Below are 21421 nucleotides of genomic sequence, written 5' to 3' on the forward strand. Positions count from 1 at the left end.
GTCTATTAATAGGACAAGACTTCCCTGCCGTTAGAAATTAGCACTCCCACCTTCGTAATATCCTCTTTATTTCGGGGAAAAGGTAAGATAAGATTATATACATTGATACAAAACAAGTCAATGACACCTCAATAAGTCAACGTGATACTTTGTGTTGAAGAAACATCATATCTAATGAAGCAAAATGCAGGTAACTTGGGAATCATAAAATGAATTTTCAATTTCGTTTTGTTTCTTTTTATAAAAATTCAATGTTGATGGAAGCCTCTTATATTGAATCTTTTTTCTTTCTTAAAGAAACCAGACTGCATTGTGTGCTGGTGAATTGCGACAAATCACAACACATTAAGCATGACTTGCATCATTGTAAATTCCAAAAGGATGATGACAGTGTGTGTGGCACAACATACACCTAATCTGAAGTGTGCCACAGAGGAATCATCAAGCATTCACGCATCTATCAGTTGGGTGGCTAAATTGACACTCTTGAAGCTTCTATGGTTGACTACTGGAGAAGGAAAGAAGGATGGCAAGTACTCGAAGACTGATTTGAGAAGTAGCAGATGAGGATTCAGAAGCCATGTATCCACAGATGATTTGTAGGATCCCACCCTCACTTGTGGCGAAATTTCAGACGGACAGCAACTACACCAGGTCTTACCTCGTCGAAACGGTATCTGCAGGATGTTAATGGAGATCAAAGGTGATAACGGAAACAAGAAAGTTCTCGAAGATCATACAGCTAAGCTAAGATGGGTTCTAATAATTTTTACCCCTTTTCAATAAGAAAGCTTTTGACTGCCGAAGGAAGTGATGCTTGCCCTCTGCTATGGTTGCCCATCCCTGTAAGAAAATGAATCATTAGATCAAGCATTTCCAGATCATGTCTTGAGAAGACTACAGGTAAGTGAAAATAGAAAAATTTTAGAACTAGTAGAAATGTTTGATGAGATCTAAATCACAAGAGCTATGGTCTCTACGAACATCCAACTGAATCATTTTTAATTGATGCTCAAGAATCAGCTTATGCATGATTTCTTTGAAGTCATGCTTCCTTCATGTAAATTGATTAGCAACGTATAGCACATTAGTATATACCAAACATCAAGTATAAGGTCCACCACACAGCAAGATGACTTGAACCATCGATATATACCTAACATATGTTTTAAATTGCAAAAACTTGAAAACTCATGTTTCATTATTTACAAGCTCCTAGAAAAATGTGGATAGATTGATGATAAGAATAGCACGTGTCCGTGCAAGTATAAAACTACCTACAATGACAGCTATGGCCATACCTAACCTGAGTTCATCAGCACCGGGGACCAAACAAGAGGATTAGTGATTCATGCTGATTACTAAAAGCACCCGTCGATGTTATGCTACCAATGACATAATCCTAGTATGCAATTTAGCTTACAGCAGCTACTATTAAGCATAAGTTAGTGCATGTTAACCTATTTACCCGTGATAACATGCAATACTGTCTGCCTTTGCCGAGGTAATGCCTTCCTGGTCATAGAATCTGCTTGAAAGTCTTTAACTGATTCAGATGATGGAGAGGATACCATACCAGCTTCTGGTTTTGCTAATCCATCAGAAGAAGCTACACGATTCATCAAGATCCCAGACTCTATCATATGAAGATGGTTCATCAGTGCCCTAACAGCTTCAGGTGCATGCAGACCATGTAAGTCTATCTTCCATAAGTCATTATTGCTATTTCTAATATGTAAAATTTCGTCTGCTGCCTTATTGTTCAACTTTTCAGCTGCCATCCACTCATCTTGAGCTTTTACAGAAAGCTGATGTGCAGAAAAATGGTCACCCCTGAAAAAGGCATTACTAGCAGCCCGTGAATGCCGAGATGCTGCCCTGTTGCACAAAAAAAAAAGCCTAAATAGAAATATGTGAACTTCTTAAGCATACACAGAGCTAATGAGAACACCACTGTTATGATGACAATTTTCCTAAGACAACATGATATGTATATCCAGTAGCATCACAAATCAGTAAGAAAGCAAAAAATAAAACAAATTACATAATCAAGAAACATTTAAGGAGCAAATAGTCTTTCAATAAAAAAGGTTCACGTCGAATAAACTAATGGAATTTCATGAATGCCATTGGGCTCAATAGGTGGTTCTGTGCCAATTCCCACCTTATAATTAAATCATTGTCCTTTTGCATTCAAGCTTATTGTTTAGGCTTCTTATAATGAACAATTCTAAATGTTTCCACTGGCAAGGCTTTATCTTTTAGTTCTTCAACTTGAGTGTACCATTCTCTATGGATTTTGATGTGTAATTGTTTTGCAGTCACTAACATACTGGACAACTTCGTCATCATTTCTTTGCCCAAATTATTGTCTGAGACACCACAGAATCTTTCAAACACATTAAAACAGATTTGAGGTTCTTCTGATATCATAACTAAACTATTGCATTCTATAAACTGAATCATAAAGTGTATAATGCAGCTCTACATAGGAAAGAATCAGAGCCTAGTATAAAGCTAACAGGTTTAGAAGGGATAATTCACGTAGTCATGTAATAAATTTTCCTTTGTACTAACTTGTGGGGCCACACTTCTGCTGGGCATTTTAATTGTTTTTCTTTCTTTTGAAAAACGGCATTTTAGGTCTTATTTTAAGCAAAGATACTCAACAGGTCACAGTGTAAAACAACTAATGCTTTCTGGTAGGAAACAACAACAAAATGGCATATCTTAGAAAAAGTAAATGAAGTGCACGATACGAAAGTTCATGACTTGCAACCTCTTGATATAAAAGAAGGAAGAATGAATAGTTATAAGCATATCTGACAACAATCAGAACATATGCTATTCTCCTGTTCCTGACTATCTTTATCTCCTTGATACTTGTAGTTGACAATTTTACGACAGATACTGATCTTTCCATTTAATTTATGCATCAAATCTAAAGCTAAACTTGGCCATGTTTGGCATGCTAGACATACACTCGTCTGTCTTTATCTACATAGTCATGCTTATACCTAAACCTTGATTTCATGGACCATATAAAGCATGAAAGCACCAAGACTAAGAAATATGTTTTAGAGGTATTTGGAAATGCATATTGGATGATATTAACTATTAGGAGAAATAATGAATTTGAATTTTATCTCTGATCTTACATCATATGGTGAGTAAGATTGTTCATAGAAACATACAAGAGTCCAGAGATCAAATTGATTCACCTATACAACAAATTATCCAATAAAGAAAATCATAAGTTGCAAGTCGACAGTGATTTTAGTTCCTAACCACAACCCCTCGATTCATGTTTAATGCTGCATAACTCATCTTCTTATTGTTGATTTAGAAAACCCTAATGGATTTTATCAATGGGAAGTTTCTGTAATCAGTATCATCTGAAAATCTTCTGATGGCATTTGTGCTCTTGTATCCACTTGTTCCTCCTTATAAATTAACATGTGACAACCAAAAAAAAAAACAAGTTAACCAAAAGACCCAAATAAATTCTGTATAAAACAGCATACCTTATCTTCTTTATTGCATCTTTCCGGTGACTCAAGTAGACATCATCTTCTTCCCACTCAGGTTCAGCAGGTACAGATAACAATTTGGTTGATATTAACGCTTTATGTGCGCTACCTGAAATTTTATTTTCTAATGAAGTGCCTTGCTGGACAATTTTATTATTCTCTCCGCACCGATCCATTGTTATCGAAGAACTTGGGTTAGCAAGACTAGCTTCCTTGATTTTGGTATCAGGTGAAACCATGGCTTTAAGAAGAACAGATGCTTGGCCTACATCATAATCTACAGCCGATAAAACACCTTCAATCAGCTGTTGGTCAGCCCAAGTATGGACATCTTTTAGCAACTTTATGGCAGAACCTCTATTAGTTTCAGTAGTAGCCTGACAATCAACATGCTTCCTGCACGGATTATTATTTACTGTCCTGATCATGCAGCTAGTCCCAAGTGGTGGGACATCCAGAGGGGGATGAACTACTGAAGAAAAGGACTTCAATGGTGGAAAATTGTTAGTCATCAAATTTTTTGTAGCAAAGGAAGAACTCGAGTCTGAGATGGATGGGAAGGGATCCACAGTGTCTGTAGGAAGCGTGCCTTCTTTCCCTTGATGCTTGCGACCAAAAGCAGCCCAACCAGAATTTTGAATCTTAGGCCGCTGCATCCTGGACTTAAAAATTGGGTTCTCAATATTGAAAATATGAGAACAATCAACACCTTCTTCAACTCTTTTCACCAAGATGATTGAACTTAAGAAGATTGCACCAATTTCTACACAAACCTGTTTCATTCAGAGCCTTTAATGTAAAGGCATGTACATAATAAAGCAATCACTAAATCTTGAAAGTAGAAGAAACACTTCACTGGCCATTATAATCATTAGCACAAACTGAAAGTAGAAAAAACATGAATGGACGTAATCCCTGAAGTTCAAAAGTGTGAGCTGGAAAGGAAGACCGACACAAAGAGGTTTCCAGATCTAGTTGGCTGCACTGATAATGAAATCACTAGAAGAAAACAAAAAAGCAGATAATAAAGCAATCGCTAAATCATTCAGAATCTTTGATGTAAAGACAAGTAAAAATAAATCAATCACTAATATAAAGGCAAGCATATAATAAAGCAATCACTAGATCATTATAATCATTCAGAGCCTTTAATGTAAAGGCAAGTACATAATAAAGCAATCACTAAATCTTGAAAGTAGAAGAAACACTTCACTGGCCATTATAATCATTAGTACAAACTAAAAGTAGAAAAAACATGAATGGGCAAGGAGTTTTCGAGATCTAGTTGGCTTGACTGATAATGAAATCACTAGAAGAAAACAAAAAAGCAGATGAAAATTCACATAAATAAAACTGAGGCAGTTGAACTGATAGGTCACGGTGGGCCACCTCATGCACCTTATTCTGCTTGATATTTGTCACAGAAGAAAAATCTAACAACTCAGTTATAAAGCTACAGATAAGAAAGTCTAAGATCTTGAGAAAAAGTGAGATCATAAATAATCAGGTAAATAATCTGGGAGTCATGTAACTTTGAAAATTCACAACTGCACTAATTTATATCCTCAGAATCAGAAAAAAATTAAAACAAGTTTGAAATATTATGTTCTTCAACTACTTAACATATCAACCTTGTTAAGTTTAAGCAATTTCACAACTTCAGCTATTTGAATTCATCAACATGCCTAAAACCTGTTTCTCCTTTATATATATATATATATATATATATATATATATATATATATATATATATATATATATATATATATATATATATACAGCTCACTGACTCCTAGTAAACAGATAATAAAAGAACCAAACAGGTGAAAGAGCAATTTCCACAAATCATCCCAAGAAACCCAACGAGAAGGCTCAAAAAAGAAGAAGAATGTCAAAAAAAAAGAACAACCTTTGTGAGCAACAATTAACGTATTACCTTCTCCCGCTATTTCGAGACTCCGATCCACAGTTCTCGAAACCACGGCGTCGACGGTACCAAAAAAGGGAGATCGGAAGGCTGGACAGCGAGGCTATTCAGATTGCAAATCAGGAAAGCGGCGATCAGCAAAGGGGAGGAAGAAGATGAATCCATCATGAGGCACGGCGGCGGCGATTTTCCCTGGACCAGACGACGACCTCGATCAGGTTGCGGAAGAACGCGGCGAACTCCTGACCGGAGAAGGGAACTAAATACCGAGACCAAATTCCCATTGGAGTTAAATTCCTAAATTACCCTTACGTGGAGACCGTTCGATTGATTTGATTGTAAATGATCGGATGATATGAGGAGTATTTTGGGGATAAAACTATGGCCGGGAAGTTTCCGCGTGTGGGTAGGATCCTCGCGTTGACTCACGGTGGAAGAAGACGGGAGGGAAAGATCCTCGTGGACGTGACAGCTGTAGAGATCCTGAGATGGTTGGGTTTAAATATGAACGGCCGTGATTCTCCCGGTACATGACGGAGGATTAACGGCTGGAACCTGCGCCGTCTGTATCGGCCGGCTAAGGAAGCCATGGAAATTAATTGTTTAAAGGAACTAAAATAGCACACGAAAAAGAATTAATAACATAACAAGACTAAAAATAATATGACTATAAATTAAAAAAAGTAAAATTAAAAAAAATCGAGCTATTTAAGATAAATCATCCCATTGTGGAAGGATTCGATTGGGATGTGCAAAATTAGACCTATATTATTTATGAAATTATAGCATTGAAATTAGATCAAATTGGGCATTTGGATCAATTTTGAACTGGTTAAGAGCTTAAGACAACAAACTCGATCGATGATATTTTTTAAATTAAAAATAATTTAATTCAATCAAAATTGATTAATTAAACCAAAAAATATATCTCTTCGATGAATTAGTTTAGCTTGAATACTCATATTAAGTTTTTACTTTTTTTTTAAGTAAAAGTTAAGATTACTCATGGCCTTAATCATGTCGACATTGACATTTGTCCCATTGCTCTATTGCCTCATCGTGATCACCTATGTCCTTTATCGTTGTCCGATATCTCTATCATCTCGAGGCTCTTATCGTCATCACCTTATCTCGATGTTTCATCCTCTCCAATGTCAAAATTGGAGATGAGGATATAAGGTTGGAATCTAGAGACAACATTGGTTGTGGGGGCTAAGTGAAGGCGGGATACTTGGGGAGAAAGGGGATGATTTGGGAGGGGGGAGGGGAGGGAGGAGCGGTGGAAGAGGTGTAAGAGATTCAAGTGAGGTAATTTATAGTGTTAATGAGGGAAAGTTGTTATACTATGGTGTCGAAATCAAGTGTGAGGAAGTCCAAAAGAAGTAGGAGGAAATTGGGGGTGAGGCTATGGGCATTACGGAGCCATACCTCCTCATTTACTGTATCGCTAGACCACTCCATCTATCTTCTCACCCTTCATTGGAGGAAGGGTAACACGGGTAATGATAATGGGAGTAGTTAATGTTAGGGATAAAGACTTCATGGGGATATGACCATGCCTTAGCAAAGGGGTATTACAGATAGATGTGATGATCATGTATAGGCGATCCACAGTATAGCATGGTAACATAATCATAAAAAGACAAGGACGACAACAAGGGATAGGTGTCTAAGGAGGAGGTAAAATTATTCTTTTAAATTATAAAAGTCAAATGTGAGGGATATTGAATCTCGAATTTTTATGATAAAATCAATTATCATTTGTTATCTAATCTATATGTTGAGATAAGTGTGCAGGATTAACTACGATGAAAATAAGATATGCAACAGGAGTTACGCCGGAGAAAAGACAATGATCACGTTGGGAGTTTGAGAGTTCGACGGAAGTTCGGACAATCGTCGGAGGTTCTGCGGGAACAAATCCGAGAAGTCTATGAGCTTGCCAAAGAAGCTCGTCGGAACTCGCCAAGTGGATCGTCGCAAGTCTAGGAGTTTTCCGGAAGTCCACAGGAGCATCACCGAGGGTTCATCGGATGATCGACGGAAGCTCGCCGGAAGAAGCGATTGACGCACCGGAGCAAGTTACAGTAAATATCTTAGAAAAAATTGTAGTTAGCATAATGATTAAGTTGGAAATGAGAGGTGATCCCATTAACTTAATCTTGGGGCAATTGGGCCCCTGAAAAACCCAAATTGGGCCGAATGGATCAACCCATTCGGACCCTGATTTCTGCCAGGCGGTTGAACCGCCTAAGCCAGGAGGTGGCACCGCCTGGGCTAAGTCTCCGAGCAAGACTGGGTGGTGCAATCGCCCCAGCCAGGAGGTGGCACCGCCTGGGCTCAGTCTCCGAGCGAGATTGGGCGGTGCAACCTCCCCTGACAGAGGTGGCACCGCCTGGGCTCGGTCTCCGAGCTCTGGCTGAGCGGTGCAACCACCTCAGTCAGGAGGTGGCACCGCCTGAGCTCGGTCTTCGAGCTCTGGCAAGAGGTGCAACCACCCCTGACAGGAGGTGGCACCGCCCAGAGGCTCAGTCTTCGAGCTCTGCCAGGCAGTGCAACCGCTCCAGTTAGGAGGTGCAACCGCCATATCCCGAAATTCCGGGAATTGACAGTTTTGAGCTCCAAATTCAAACTGGATTGGGGCCTATAAATACCCCACCCATTCAGCACTGAAAGGGCATTGAATATACACCGAAATCCTGATCTTGTTCTGTGATTTTTAGAGCTCAAAATTGTTGTAAAGGCCAAAAGTTCTTCTCCCTTTTTTCTTCCAAGTTCTGAGCTTTAAAGAGAGGAGAGAAAATTCTGTAAGGGTTGTCTCCTAAGCCTGTCAAAAGGAGTGAAACTGTAAAAGGGTGGTTGACCTTCGCCTATTGAAGGAAGGCCTCTAGTTGACGTCGGTGACCTCGTCGGTGGAGGAAGTCAAAAGTGGAGTAGGTCAAGATTGACTGAACCACTCTAAATCTCGATTTGCATTTACTTTGAGCATATTATCTTTACTGCAAACCTCCTCTAAAGCTTACTGCTTTCTGCACATATACAATCGGGTTTCAAGCTTTGCACTTTCCGAATCGGCGTTTAGACGTAAAAAAGTTTCATCGTACGATCATCATATTTCTGTTTGCGTTTACGTTTTGATTTCTATCATAACTGCAAACTGCCTTTATATCCTTGCTTAAACTGCATCTCGCTTAATCAAGTGATTTACGAATCAGCATTTAGACGTAAATCAGTTTTTTCGTACGAATATCATATTTCAGTTTGCGCCTACTATCTGATTAGAATCATAATTGCAAACTGCATTTATATCTTTGCTGCATCTCGCTTAAACAAAAGTTAAAGTGATTTACGAATCAGCTTTCTTACCAAAATCACTTTTAACGAACGAATACAGTTTTTATTTTTCGTAGAAGGTTTTCTGCTGCACTAATTTACCCCCCTCTTAGTGCTCTTGATCCTAACAAGGGAATCCAATAAAATCGAGAGAAAGTTGGGGGTGAGGTTATGGGAATCACAGATGATGATAATGTGATAGAAGTTATGTCTTGTCCCCTATCACATCGCTAATGATCATCTCATCCTCCTTCATTCTCAATAAAGCGATGACTAGAATGATAATAAGAAAAGTAGTTAACACTAGGGATAGAGGCTTCATAAGATCAGGTCTTATGTGGAGGGGACAGGTGGAGGAGATGACGACCATGCAAAGGCAACTCATAATTTAGCACGATGGGACGATGAAGGTAAAAGACGAAGGATAATGACAAGAGGTTGAGATGGTCCGGGAAGACGATCATATATATATATATATATATAGGATAATTAAGTAATTTTAAAAAAGATAAATATGTAAACCCGCTTAAATAAAAGGGTGACCGTGCTATTTCTCGAAGGTAACGCTGCGTCTCTGCAAGTCTATAACGCCTTCGACTGGTTCGTTCTATCGGTCGCTTGGACGCGAGAGAACCCTAACTATGTTCCGTAGCTAGCTTTTCCGCCACCTTTTCTGGTCTCGGCGACGGTTGAACCCTCGATTTGAAGGCGATGAGCGAACCCCAACCAACCGATTCCTTCGCGGGCGATCCTCCTCCGATGGCGGACCCGAGTTCCGGCGCGGTGTCGCCGGAGCCGGTGGCGGAAGCTGGTGCCACCGCGGATGTTGGATGCACGTCGAGGAAGGAGAAGCGGAAGGCTCTGAAGAAACTGAAGCGGAAGCAGACGAGAAGGGAGGCCGCGATTCGGGAGAGGGAGGAGGACGAGGCGCGGTCCAATGACCCGGAGGAGAAGCGTAAGATCCGACTGAGGGAGCAGGAGGAGGTCGAGATCGCGGAGAGGGAGCGGAAGCTGTTCGAGGAGCGGGAGAGGTTGTGGTTCGAGGCGGCCGCGGCGAGGAAGGCGGCTGAGGAAGAGGAGGAGCAGCGGCGGAAGGAGCTCATGGAGAAATCTCAAGAGAAGGTATTCATCCTGCCATCTCTAATTTGATAGTAGTTATGGATTTCGTGTATTCCCTCTCTCCCTCAAAATCATCTTGGAAAAAGGTGCTGTTAATTTAAGAAAAATTCTAGTTGGTGTTCTCACTGCTTAGTTGAGCTTGTTGCATCGACTAATTAACCTAAAATTGGCACCATGTTTCTGGTAAATCTCTTTTGTTCGATCTTTTAAACGTACCGAACAAAACTGGCACGATCCCCTTGTTGGTTCAAGTTAGGTTTTATATCAGATTGTCTATGTGAACAGAAGGGGGTTTTCCATGAATCAATTCATATGAGAACGTGCTATTTGAGCCTTCGATTGCTGTGTTTATATTTGTTGTTAATGGCGTTCACTGCAATGAACTATAATTTTGCTATTCCAAGGAAACCTAATGGTGGGTCCAAAGTCGTTTATTAAGTGTGTGGTTTGTTATTAACTTGTAGGCTTTGATAGGTTAATGGATCATTATTTGGACTTTGTAGCTTCTTTGAGAAAAGGTTTCGGTACCTGGTTGGCTGTTCAAAGATAGTTGGGGTTGGGCCCTATATTGTTTGCCTATGCTAATCTGAATTGTACTGAGTTGAAACAATCACCAGTCCCTTTGTTATATTGTTCCAAGTAATATGACAAGTTGAAGCAATTGCCAGTCCCTATGTTAGACGATGGATTAATACCAAAGTTTGTTGGATGTCTCTTGACCTTTCATAAACAGGAGAGACTGAGAGAGAGTCAGGATGTGGTAATCAAATATTTCTCAGTCCTACGTTAATGTGTCACTTTACAAACTACTAAGCCATGTGACCTTGTGGATTGATTGATGACCAATGTATCAGTTAATTTTTTAATAGCAAACTGACCATGAACTGGATCATTGTGTGATAAACCCCATGCATTTTGAGGTAATTGACAATTGGATTTTACAAATACGTTTTTTGATGTACTTTGTACTTCAAGTGTCAACCTTTCATGTTCCCTTCCAACTGTCTTATTTTGTTCTTCATTGTGAATTGTAACAGAATCAGCATGATGCTCATGTAAATGAGGAGGATGGAGATGATGAATGGGATTATATTGAAGAAGGCCCTGCTGAAATCATCTGGCAGGGGAATGAGATCATAGTAAAAAAGAAAAGGGTGAGAGTTGCAAAGAAAAATGCTAATAAACAGCAATCTGAAGAGGTGTAGTTCTTCACTCCATTCTTTTTGGTTGTTTGGAGAAAGAATTTGTTTACTGAACTCATGTGGTATATGTTCCTGGATATGATCTGAAAGCTTCATTAACATACAGGATGATAACAGACCAACTTCCAATCCGCTACCTCCACAGTCTGTAGCTTTTGCTTCATACATGAACGGTCCATCAATTTCTGCACAAGAAGTGCTGGAAAGGGTTGCCCAAGAAGTTCCAAATTTTGGAACAGAGCAAGTATGTCTTACTAAAAACTTTGACCTTTAATTTATTATGATATCTTATGTCTATGCTGATTTTAAGATGATTTCTGATTTTCATATGAAACATATTCATATTTTGCAGTAATTGTTAATTAACCTTTTTTCTGTTCCTTTTTAGGATAAAGCTCATTGCCCATTTCACCTCAAGACAGGAGCTTGTCGTTTTGGGCCACGCTGTAGTAGAGTTCATTTTCATCCTGATAAATCTTGCACATTGCTCATCAAAAATATGTATAATGGTCCAGGCCTTGTTTCGGAGCAGGATGAGGGGCTTGAGGTTTGTAAGATGATACTCTCTCGTGGATAATGTGGTATCCTGACTATTGCCTTTTTTATTCTGCTGCAAATTATTGTTTTTTTAGTCTTTCATGCACTTGTTGCATATATTTGTAAACATAAGTTATCATTATGAGCTGTTTATGCACCAGGAAAGCTTTGGAAGATTGGCACCTACTTTAATTAGATGCTCTAGCTATTGTACTTTCATGCTTTGTAGAGGTCTGCCTTGTCCTTGGATGATGTCACAATTCTAACCTAGGAAAGTGATTGAAGCCAGAAGGCTGAGAAGACTGCAAGAAACATTATACACATACTATATGGAAGCTGTTTCTGGATTAAGCTGCTGGAGAAGTATGTGACAAATTAAGCTGCTGGAGACATTCTTCAATGAAAATATGCTCTTATTGTAGCTCTTCTGTTTATGAAATTAACTACTGACACTTATATATTTTGCAACCTCATAAATTTAATGAATAGAACATCATTTTCCAACCCCCGTGGCCTTTGCATCATTTTGTGGTTTATGTTGAGAGCAAAACATCTCTATATTGAGAGTTCTATGCAGAAGATAGCTTAGAATTTGTTACGGCTTCTTCTTGTCCTGGTAAACTTGTCAGTAGGAGTCATGATTCCTGACAGCATGTTTGTCGGTTTTGTTTTAATAGAAACGCAGAAAGGTTACTGCTTGATATGCTATAAAAATATCTTAGAGAAAGTCTTAGTAAGACTGGCACGCATTTGAAAATAGCAATGTCAATTTAAAAACTAAGTTTAAGTATACAAATCAGCTATTAAAAAATGATGTAACCTGATCCTCTTGGCAGGAGCCTTGTGCAATGGGCTTCTTTTTTTATTTTTTAACTAATTATTCTCATTACACTTACTGATATTGTCTTGGATATGGATCTACACAATGGTTTCTTGCCGGTGAAATATTGTAAGCCCTTTCTCTATAAGATCTACAACACGATTCCATGTTCTTTAACAACTATAGCATCAGATTTTATCTCAAGGAGCTCGAATGGAGACTCAAGGTTTCTCTCTTGGTTGAGGCTGGAAAGTTTGATTATTCTTCTGTATCCTATGTCGTTGAATCAGAGCTATTTTTGTTTAAGCATGTTTAATATTTTGTCAACCAAGTAGCAATCATGTATTTTAGAAGATGAAGTGTCAATAATGCATCTTCTTTCCTTTTAGTGTCTTATAATGTTTTTGTTGATTTGAGATGAGTACTTAAACAATGTACATTGTTTTATGTCTCTGATTATTTAAGCAGTTCCTTGACCTCTAGTATATATCTGGTCATCTATTTATGATCTGTTGATGCTATTCTGCGCTTGGAAGTTATTTTGAATTTCCTTGGCAGGTGATAATATATCTTGTAACTATAATGTAAGTTTGCTGTTTATCCATGATTTTAAATTCAACATATTGTCTGATTCTTAACTGAGTTTGTATGCATTTGTAACTGTCAATTGTTGCGAGGACACTTGAATTGTTGACTGTGGATTGAGAAACTGCAGTGATAAAATGTGCAAGGAAATGTAGACATAGGTAATGTCAGAATCATAAAAGAAGTAAAAAGAGTTACTTGTTGGAATCCTGAAAAACATGTCAGATTATACCTATGTAGTATCAGAAACCCAATGCAGGTCACAAGTTACATAAAATTTTTAGTAATTTTCTTGACATAAAGATGTTATATCCTTACTGTACCAGTTGGCTTTTAAAATTTTCCTTATAAAAACTACTTTAGGAAGTTTGTAATATGCACGTGTAGGAATTAATCATGTATTGAACTTGGAATTTGCAGTCCTGGGCTAGGCCTAGCATGTGTTGGTCTCTTTTGTGTGACACAACAATTTTGTTGTTTAAGCTAGTTATATTTTTTTAAGATATCCAGATTCCGTTCTTTATTTACTACTGGAGCAAAAAGTCAATTTCTCCTGTTGGCTTCTCTTTAGAGTGGAACATATTCTTATGTTTATCTCTTGTATCTCATTGGTATTCACCTGTATAGTTATTGGCTGATCCTCCAAGTATTTATGGAGCTTAAGTTTTGTTGTGGTCTTATCTGCTAAACCAAACTAGAAAGATGTGAAGGTTCTAGGTTTCTATCAGTCCCACGTTTGAGCTGGAATATGGAGTTTGTCGTTGTAGCAACAGAGAAAGATAATTAATTTTTTTCAAGTGTTCCTTCTGTGTAACTTATGTATTCAATTAATGAATTTTGTAGAATTAAAAGATAAAGAACTGTCATGTGAATCAAAAAATGTGTTTGGATTAATTATTTGATGCCTTAAATTTAACCGGAATCAAGTATTTTATGAGCTTGGTATATTTTCGTACTCGTGTTTTCTTTTCCAGTAAATTTTTCTATTGTATTTTAGGTGCATTTTGTTTCTTGGAAAGTAGTTACAGGATAACATCAACGTTTACTTGATTGTCTTGTATGCACAACTTACTCTTCTTAACCCATGCATTTATCAGTATACAGATGAAGAGGTTGAACGTTGTTATGAAGAATTTTATGAAGATGTGCATACAGAGTTCCTGAAGTTCGGTGAACTTGTAAACTTCAAGGTTGCTTGATTATCAAAACACCTCAGCCAAAATTTTTTGTTCTTTCACATCTTATAGGTAGTTGTGGAATAATTTGTGTTTTCTGTGGATTGGAAATTATTAAAGATTTTAGCAACTGAAAATTATCCAGACAGTTCTTGGCTTACCTGATCTAGGCAACCAATTTAAATCATGTGCTTAGTTTTGTTGTTACTTCCTATTAGTTTGCTATGAGAAAACCTAATAAGATTCCACAGAATCATCTTTATATCTCATTCATTGTTGTGCTCCAAGGTGATTTGACTGTTTTACCACCTTTTTTTTGTGACATAGCAGACGAGCTGTTATTTCTATCATTTATCAGTCTTCTGGCAGCAGTTAAAAATTTTAACTTCAAATATTTCCGGTTATCAATTGGAGATTGATATTCAATGATTTGTTTTTCTGGATTTGTAGCTTTTGGAATGTTTAATTAGTCGTGCTAGCTTTATGAGCCTTGGTTGCTATCTGTTCCTAACTTCATTCTTACTACTCATTCTCTTATAACATAATTTAAGCTCCAATGCTTTGGCTTTGCGTAGCTGCAATTCTTGTGTTGCCAAATCATTCTGCACTTTGTGGCCATTACATTCATGTCTGGACCTTTGCATTCTTATTTAGTGATCAGAAACAGAGGTGGTCCTAAAATCCAAGTGTCATTTATGGTTCCTGTTGTCTAGATGCAATATTTTGAATTGTGATAAAGTTTTTGAACGGTTTTACTGTGCTATTGCATAATCATAACTAATAATTTCCTAGTTAAGCAACATTATCATCAAGGGGAATTTGCAAAGTAACAAGTATTCTCTATTGTTCTATCTCATCATTAATTTTACTCACAAACTCGGTTGGCCTTTAAGGAAACTTCTCTAAATATTGGTTTGTAGATTTTGTTTTCCACATTGGTAACCCCATTATCTATATTGGAAACTGTTCCATCTTATGTGCCTGTTCCTTAAAATAACTTCAATATTGCTTAAGAGTTAATACAATCTAATTTTACTCTTAGAATTCAGTTCTCTGTTGATTCAATCATAAGTTTTGCTCTGCATGTTCAAAAGTCACTTCATTTTTATCAACAAGGTTATGGTAGCCACAAAATTAACTTATCCCCAGATAGAAATTTGATGGTTTGTAATCTTTTTACCAACATGCCTGTTATGCTTAATTGCTTATGTTGGCCATCTGGGAAGTAAATTCTGATATTTCTTTTTTCAGGTGTGCAAGAATGGTTCTTACCATCTACGTGGAAATGTATATGTACACTACAAGTCCCTGGACTCGGCTGTTCTTGCTTATAACAACATTAACGGTCGTTTTTTCGCTGGAAAACAGGTACCTGGACTGTCACTTGTTTTTCATCTTTCTTTGTTGAAGCACTTGTGGATCTTCATCTTCTTCTTGAGATCTCAAGTTTTGTGCATGCTTTTTTTTTTTTTTTCCATCATGTCCTGTGTGACAGCATATTTTTTGCTTGTAGGCCAGTGTTGAAAGTTGAAATAACTCTCCTGCCATTTACTAGTTCTTCCTGTTTTCCACGTCTCATGGTTCTAAAGTATTACTTATCTGAATCAGATAACATGTGAGTTCGTTGGTGTGACAAAGTGGAAGGTTGCTATATGTGGCGAATACATGAAATCAAAGTTAAAAGTATGGTTCTATGTTATCCCTTTTCCTTTGGTGTATGCAGAAAAAAGAAATGCTTTTCCACTTCTATATTGTATTTCTTCTTTCTCTAAGTTCTTACTTATGACCATTCGCAGTTGAGGTAGGAAGTTGACGCATCATATTCATACTCTACATTCTTTTTATCAGACTTGTTCTCATGGGTCTGCTTGCAATTTCATTCACTGCTTCCGCAACCCTGGAGGAGATTATGAGTGGGCTGATTGGGACAACCCTCCACCCAAGTACTGGATCAGAAAGATGATTGCTTTATTTGGTCCTTCAAATGAGTATGAGCATCACAAGCAGGTGGATTTGAAAGAATTTGATAGGCCAAGGTGTTCAGATAGGAAGAGAACACCAATAGACAAACGGTATGTTCTATTGTTCTTGTTTTGGCTTCAAAGAGAATATTCACTTGAAGTCCTTTGGTATCTCTCCATTGCTGCACATACCTTTACTATGAACTTGGTTAATAGATATTATATCCAAGATATGGTCATGACTGAACTGGTACATGCTATATATATATATATATATATATATATATTCTGGTTTGGGGGTTGGGGGTGGGGTCATGAATACACATGGGTTATGGGTTGCATACTTGTATCCTTCACCGTATCTTAGAAAACTTGTGGCGGGTTAAGTTGGACCTCAAAATCGGCCCATCTTCTCATGGACTCAGGTTCATGTTGTGACTTTAACTTAGTTTTAATTTGTCTGGTCATATATGTTTGTTTCTAGTATTCTACATCCTTTAGTTTTTGGGACATTGTTTCTGGCAACAAATTTGAAGCCGAGGAAAAGGATTGAATGTGTTGTGCTGCACCCTTGAAATGTAAATTGAGAGTTCCAAGATGAGAAGCACATCTGTTTTAAGTTTTTTTTTAGGAATCCAGTAATTTTATGACTCTAAATTCATGTAGAGTTTGTGCAATCCCATAAATTGTGTTGGGGTCTAAAGAAACATCAGGTAGGCTTGCTTGCTGAAATTTCCTACTTGATCAACATTTCAGATTTCCAGTTGTAAATTCATCATGCAACTCTTCTCTCTTCAAAGTTGAAATATAAGGTTTCTTTTGTCAAGTGACTTATGGCTTATAGAACCTATTAGGTGCTTTCATATTGAATGAATATCCTGTTTCACTTGTGACTGGTGTGAAGTGAGAGGAACATGATGAGTTTATTAGGTAGAAGTGGGATAGCATCAGCTGTCAGTATTTGTAATCAGATCCATGGTTAGCAGTTGTTCATGCTTAAGGTAAAATCAGAGATTAGAAGTACGCTCATATTCTGCTTACATTATCCACTCATAAAACAGATTCATGCATATAAAGAGATGCATGTCCTTTCCCAATTAAGCCGCTTCTATTAATGTTAAATAGAAGACTGTATACAAATACACACTGGTTAATAATTTGGAATATTGCTGTTAAATATGATTCCTTATCCATGCTTGCCATCTTTGCAAGTTCGTGATTTAACCTCTAATCGATATTTTTGTTTTGATGCAGTAGGTACTTCTCTAGAAGGTCTGACAGTGAGCTGGATGAACTCGATAATGATTCTCCTGCCAAAAACAGGAGGGAGCAATCAAGTAGGAGCAAAGAGAAGCCCACTTCTGTGGAAAAGCATGAACGATCTGAAGAATATGATAAGTTAAACTATTATGATGACCGGGAATATAAGAGGAAACACAGGGAAGACTCATCGGGGCAAAAAAGAGTAAAGCCCTATGTCAATGAGCACATGAAATCAAAAAGGTACAAATCAAGATTTCAGGAACAACAGAAGTATGCACAATTTTCAGACTACACTGATGATGACAGAGAACTTAGTGATGACCATTCCAATAGCCTCTCAAGTGACAAGTCCAGTCACAGGCTTAGCATCGATGAAGAACGCTACAATGGAAGAAGTTGTTCTGATGATCTTGGTTCCGACGTAGACCCTTCTCGCAGAATCACCTCACAGCACAGTGGTTGCCTCACTGAAAGTAGAGAATATGGTCGACGATCAAAGCATAAGTCCTATGACTATGAGATCGATGGTCATAGTGGTAAATTTGGAAAACCAAATGATCACCATTTGAGAGTTTCTTCTCATGATCTTGATTGGAAAGCCAGAAGTGAAGGTTCTGATCTAGAGGATGCTGATGCTCGTTTACCACATAGCAGAAGCAGGCGAGAAAAGAAACATGATAGAAGCAGTAGAAAGAGAAATCTTCACCAGGAAAAGGGCGACGACAATGATCGTAGTGATGAGCCTAGTAACAAAAAGTTGAAGAGGAAGGAAGAGAAGAGATACTCCGGTAGGTCTTCAGGCAGACAGACAGTTCGATAAGAAGTATTGATTGATAGTTATGATCCACGAGTCTTCGTTCGGTGTCAGGTTATCATTACCTTTTTTTTTTTAAATCTTTGTTAGCCTCCTCCTGCTAAAAGTTTTGAGAAGCTTTAGATGCTGGCTGGAAGTGCAATGATCTTTGGTTTCAAGGTACTATCAGTAAATGTTCATTTTGCCATTCCAACGACGTGCGGTGCTCAACTTGTGACAAGCTCCTGAAGTTTTGAGTTCTTTTACATTCATTTGTGATGTGCAATATATAAGTCCGAGCAGCTATCTGTTACCTGTGTATATACCATCTGGTTCAATTGTTTTTTCCGGTTTGGTTCGATTAAAGGAATGTAATTCGAACCGGAATCGATTCTGATCTACTTAATTGAATCTATTTAAAATGTATTCATTTGATTTAGTTAATTGATTTATAATTTTAAGTAATTATATATATATATATATATTAAATGAATTAGTTAAATTTAATTGAATCAAATTGAAATCTGATTGACATGATAAAATTTATAAAATCGAGTTCATGTCATCTATAAAATTGGATATTTAGGTTTGTTTGAATAATTGACTAAGAGCCTGGGATAGTTAATTCAATCGTACTGATATATATATCTCTTAAATTAAAATTAATTTGATTCTTCAAAGTTGAAGGAACCATTGGTGAATCTTAGTTCGGATCGAATCGGTTTTGGATCCTCTTTATTTATTCTCTACAGAATTTTGTGGCCTTCGGAAAACATTTGATATTTAGTAATTTTCTTCGAGAGCTTTTGCTTGGTAGTAGAATTGATCTGCATTTTGTTGAACTTTCCTTTGTTTATGCAGTTGCTTACACGTACTGTGTGTGATACGAATCGAAATTGTCATCATCTAATTTACTGGATTCGTAGTTTTGTATTGCAGCTGATGCCGAGGGAGCAATTAATTCATGACGGCTGGCTTTTCGGTCTGCAGGTTGACAGGCTATATCGAAAGGATACGCCGAAACAGCGGTTTGTGCGTCGTCTTCTTGTGAAAACCTGAAGGATTTCCTGATGCAGGCATTGTGTGCACACAAAGCATTACCGTCCGCTAAATGCTTTGTCCCAACCGGCCTCCGCTGGTATTATTAGAAACGGCCTCGCACGCCATGGCTGGAGTTTCTATTCTGTCATGCCACGGGAGGAGGTTGGTGTGGTGCCAAACCTCTCTAGTCTATTGGCATTCCTCCTCAGCTCGGCTGTGTCTTTGCTGACCCGTTCCGTTTAGCTAAAAATATCTGAAATGGACACTTGAACGCAAAGAAACCCCTCACGCTTCCAACGTAATCTTGTGGAGCTCCCTCTGCTCCTTTGTCCACCTCCCCTGCAAATGAAGCCCTCACGCCCATAGCCTTCTCCTCTTTCTTCCTTTCTCTCCTCCTCCTCGCCCGGTTCTTCGTTTCGCTTCTTGCTTGGCCTCTTGGAAGCCGAATTGATCTCGATTTGTTTATGGCTCGGGTTGGCAGAGCTCGATGGACGAGTTCCAGCTTGAAGTAGGTCTTCTACTGCGCAAAGAAGATAACCTGGTGAGGAGTTGTTCTTTTTGGCTACCACTTGATGGAACATATATAGAGAGAAAATAAATGAATATATACATGTATATGTATATATAGAGAGAGATTCTTGTGATGTTTTTGCTGTTCTTCGTGTTTAGATTATGTATATGCTTTTACTCACTTCAAATATCAGATTAAATATGAGATGATATACGAATTGCAGAAACTCACCTCTCTCTCTCTCTCTCTCTCTCTCCCCCTCTCTCTCTCATCCAACGCCTGCTGTTTCTGGTTGTGACGAGGGATGCTCGGTGGCGAGTCGTACACGAAAAGCCCATCAAATGAGGAAGAGGTGTTGGATAACGGTCGTTACCTTTTTGCCCTTTCTACAAAGAACACCTCTAAAGCTGTGTGTTCACTGTGAGGAGGAATTCTTCTTCTTTTGTTCCTTCTCATTTAATCTGTTCTACGAGTAGGTTTGGTTATATGCTATCGATAGGTTTGGTTATGTGCGGTGGTATATTTCTTGGAGTTGATTTGTATTATATGCTATCGATATGTATAATCATATGAAGTTAGAAATAATATTTAATGTTTTGGAATCTAAAATAATGTTTAATTCCACGCCGTTTTTGCTCGATTAATTCTTTTGAGTTCTATGTTAGCTTTGTGCTCTTTCTTCATGCTTTCATGCCGCAGTGACTGAGAAGACTTACGTGCATGGAGAAGGCAGCGCCGCGAAGCCCCGCTCCGGCCACCACCTTCGTGCGAACCGACACGGCCACCTTCAAAGAGCTCGTGCAGCGGCTGACGGCCGGCCCCCAGATCGACGACGCCCACAAGCACCACCCCGCCCTCTCCTCCTCCTCCTCCTCTTCCCACAAGCTGAAGACGCCGGGGCTCAAGCGGCAGCACGAGCAGCGGCGGGGAGTCCCTCGGCGCAGGTTCACCGCCCTCCGGCCTCGGCCGCTCTCCCTCCCGGCCAGCCCCGCCGCCATCTCCCCTGCCATGAGCCCCGTGGTGGCGTCTCCTTCGACCAGCTTCGCCAGGCTTCACATACGCGAGGAGGGAGGCAACAAGGTGCAGGTGGATCCGAACGAGGAGGAGAAGGCTATCAAGGAGAGGAGGTTTTACTTGCACCCCTCGCCGCGGCCGCGTAACGCCGACGCGCCGGAGTTGCTTCCTCTCTTTCCGTTGTCTTCTTCTTCCCAGCCCAGTGACCAACCCTGATTGCATGAGGCTTATTGCTGTAGCATTATTCATTGTTAATGCCCATCCAGTTCTTATACCCAACCAAGTTTCCACCTTTGTTGATATATATATATATATATATATATATAAAACTTTTTAGAAGAAGCAAATAATATATAATATATAAAATAATTAAAATCCTTCGATGGCAGCCACAAATTGAATATTTACGCAACTAATCCACCTCACATAAATGGTCGTACGATGGGCCAACGCGGACCGCAGACACGCGGAGATCTGTGTCCGGTGGCTCGCCAGCAGCTGGACCCCACCCGACGTCACGCCTCGTGGCCGCTGCTTCCCGGGGTCCCAACCACGAACTCCCTCAACCCTGTCTGGGACCGTACACGAGATGCTTCATCCCTCACGGGAT

General features: G+C 38.8%; 3 protein-coding genes across 5 annotated transcripts; 2 read left to right on the forward strand and 1 right to left on the reverse strand.

Moving 5' to 3' along the window:
* Positions 1 to 345: 345 nt before the first annotated feature.
* LOC135585716 (uncharacterized) lies at positions 346 to 5687 on the reverse strand. Of its 2 annotated transcripts, none has more exons than XM_065187123.1 (5): positions 5467 to 5687; positions 3525 to 4303; positions 1469 to 1878; positions 774 to 843; positions 346 to 677 (listed from the first exon to the last, which is right to left on the reverse strand). In XM_065187123.1, exons 2-5 carry the CDS (start codon positions 4184 to 4186, stop codon positions 614 to 616), a joined length of 1206 nt encoding a protein of 401 aa, XP_065043195.1. In that variant the 5' UTR covers positions 4187 to 4303; positions 5467 to 5687; the 3' UTR covers positions 346 to 613. The 2 variants fall into 2 exon arrangements, with proteins under 2 accessions (XP_065043195.1, XP_009404300.2); XM_009406025.3 differs by having other exon boundaries at positions 3525 to 4319.
* Positions 5688 to 9345: 3658 nt separating this feature from the next.
* On the forward strand, positions 9346 to 18566 carry LOC135676207 (zinc finger CCCH domain-containing protein 5-like). Of its 2 annotated transcripts, none has more exons than XM_065187124.1 (9): positions 9346 to 9912; positions 10947 to 11108; positions 11218 to 11355; positions 11500 to 11658; positions 14151 to 14243; positions 15480 to 15596; positions 15837 to 15911; positions 16077 to 16300; positions 17444 to 18566. In XM_065187124.1, the coding sequence occupies exons 1-9, from the start codon at positions 9502 to 9504 to the stop codon at positions 18270 to 18272; spliced, it is 2208 nt and encodes a 735-aa protein (XP_065043196.1). In that variant the 5' UTR covers positions 9346 to 9501; the 3' UTR covers positions 18273 to 18566. The 2 variants fall into 2 exon arrangements, with proteins under 2 accessions (XP_065043196.1, XP_065043197.1); XM_065187125.1 differs by having other exon boundaries at positions 17447 to 18566.
* Positions 18567 to 19408: 842 nt separating this feature from the next.
* Positions 19409 to 21066, forward strand: LOC135677710 (VQ motif-containing protein 31-like). Its single transcript, XM_065190085.1, has 2 exons — positions 19409 to 19827; positions 20497 to 21066. Exon 2 carries the CDS (start codon positions 20518 to 20520, stop codon positions 21025 to 21027), a length of 510 nt encoding a protein of 169 aa, XP_065046157.1. The 5' UTR covers positions 19409 to 19827; positions 20497 to 20517; the 3' UTR covers positions 21028 to 21066.
* Positions 21067 to 21421: the final 355 nt, after the last annotated feature.

This window comes from Musa acuminata, chromosome BXJ1-6 (assembly GCF_036884655.1).
Source record: "Musa acuminata AAA Group cultivar baxijiao chromosome BXJ1-6, Cavendish_Baxijiao_AAA, whole genome shotgun sequence".
NCBI lineage: Eukaryota > Viridiplantae > Streptophyta > Magnoliopsida > Zingiberales > Musaceae > Musa > Musa acuminata.

Bases quoted from the DNA above. Each gene is read 5' to 3' on its own strand.
- LOC135677710 (XM_065190085.1), top strand. From the start codon at position 20,518: ATGGAGAAGGCAGCGCCGCGAAGCCCCGCTCCGGCCACCACCTTCGTG.
- LOC135676207 (XM_065187124.1), top strand. From the start codon at position 9,502: ATGAGCGAACCCCAACCAACCGATTCCTTCGCGGGCGATCCTCCTCCG. The intron at 11,109-11,217 runs GTGTAGTTCTTC...ATTAACATACAG, and splicing joins ATAAACAGCAATCTGAAGAG to GATGATAACAGACCAACTTC. The intron at 16,301-17,443 runs GTATGTTCTATT...GTTTTGATGCAG, and splicing joins AGAACACCAATAGACAAACG to TAGGTACTTCTCTAGAAGGT.
- LOC135585716 (XM_009406025.3), bottom strand. From the start codon at position 4,312: ATGAAACAGGTTTGTGTAGAAATTGGTGCAATCTTCTTAAGTTCAATC. The intron at 844-1,468 runs GTAAATAGGTTA...ATTTTCTTACAG, and splicing joins AGTATTGCATGTTATCACGG to GGATGGGCAACCATAGCAGA. The intron at 678-773 runs GTAAAAATTATT...AACATCCTGCAG, and splicing joins AGCTTTCTTATTGAAAAGGG to ATACCGTTTCGACGAGGTAA.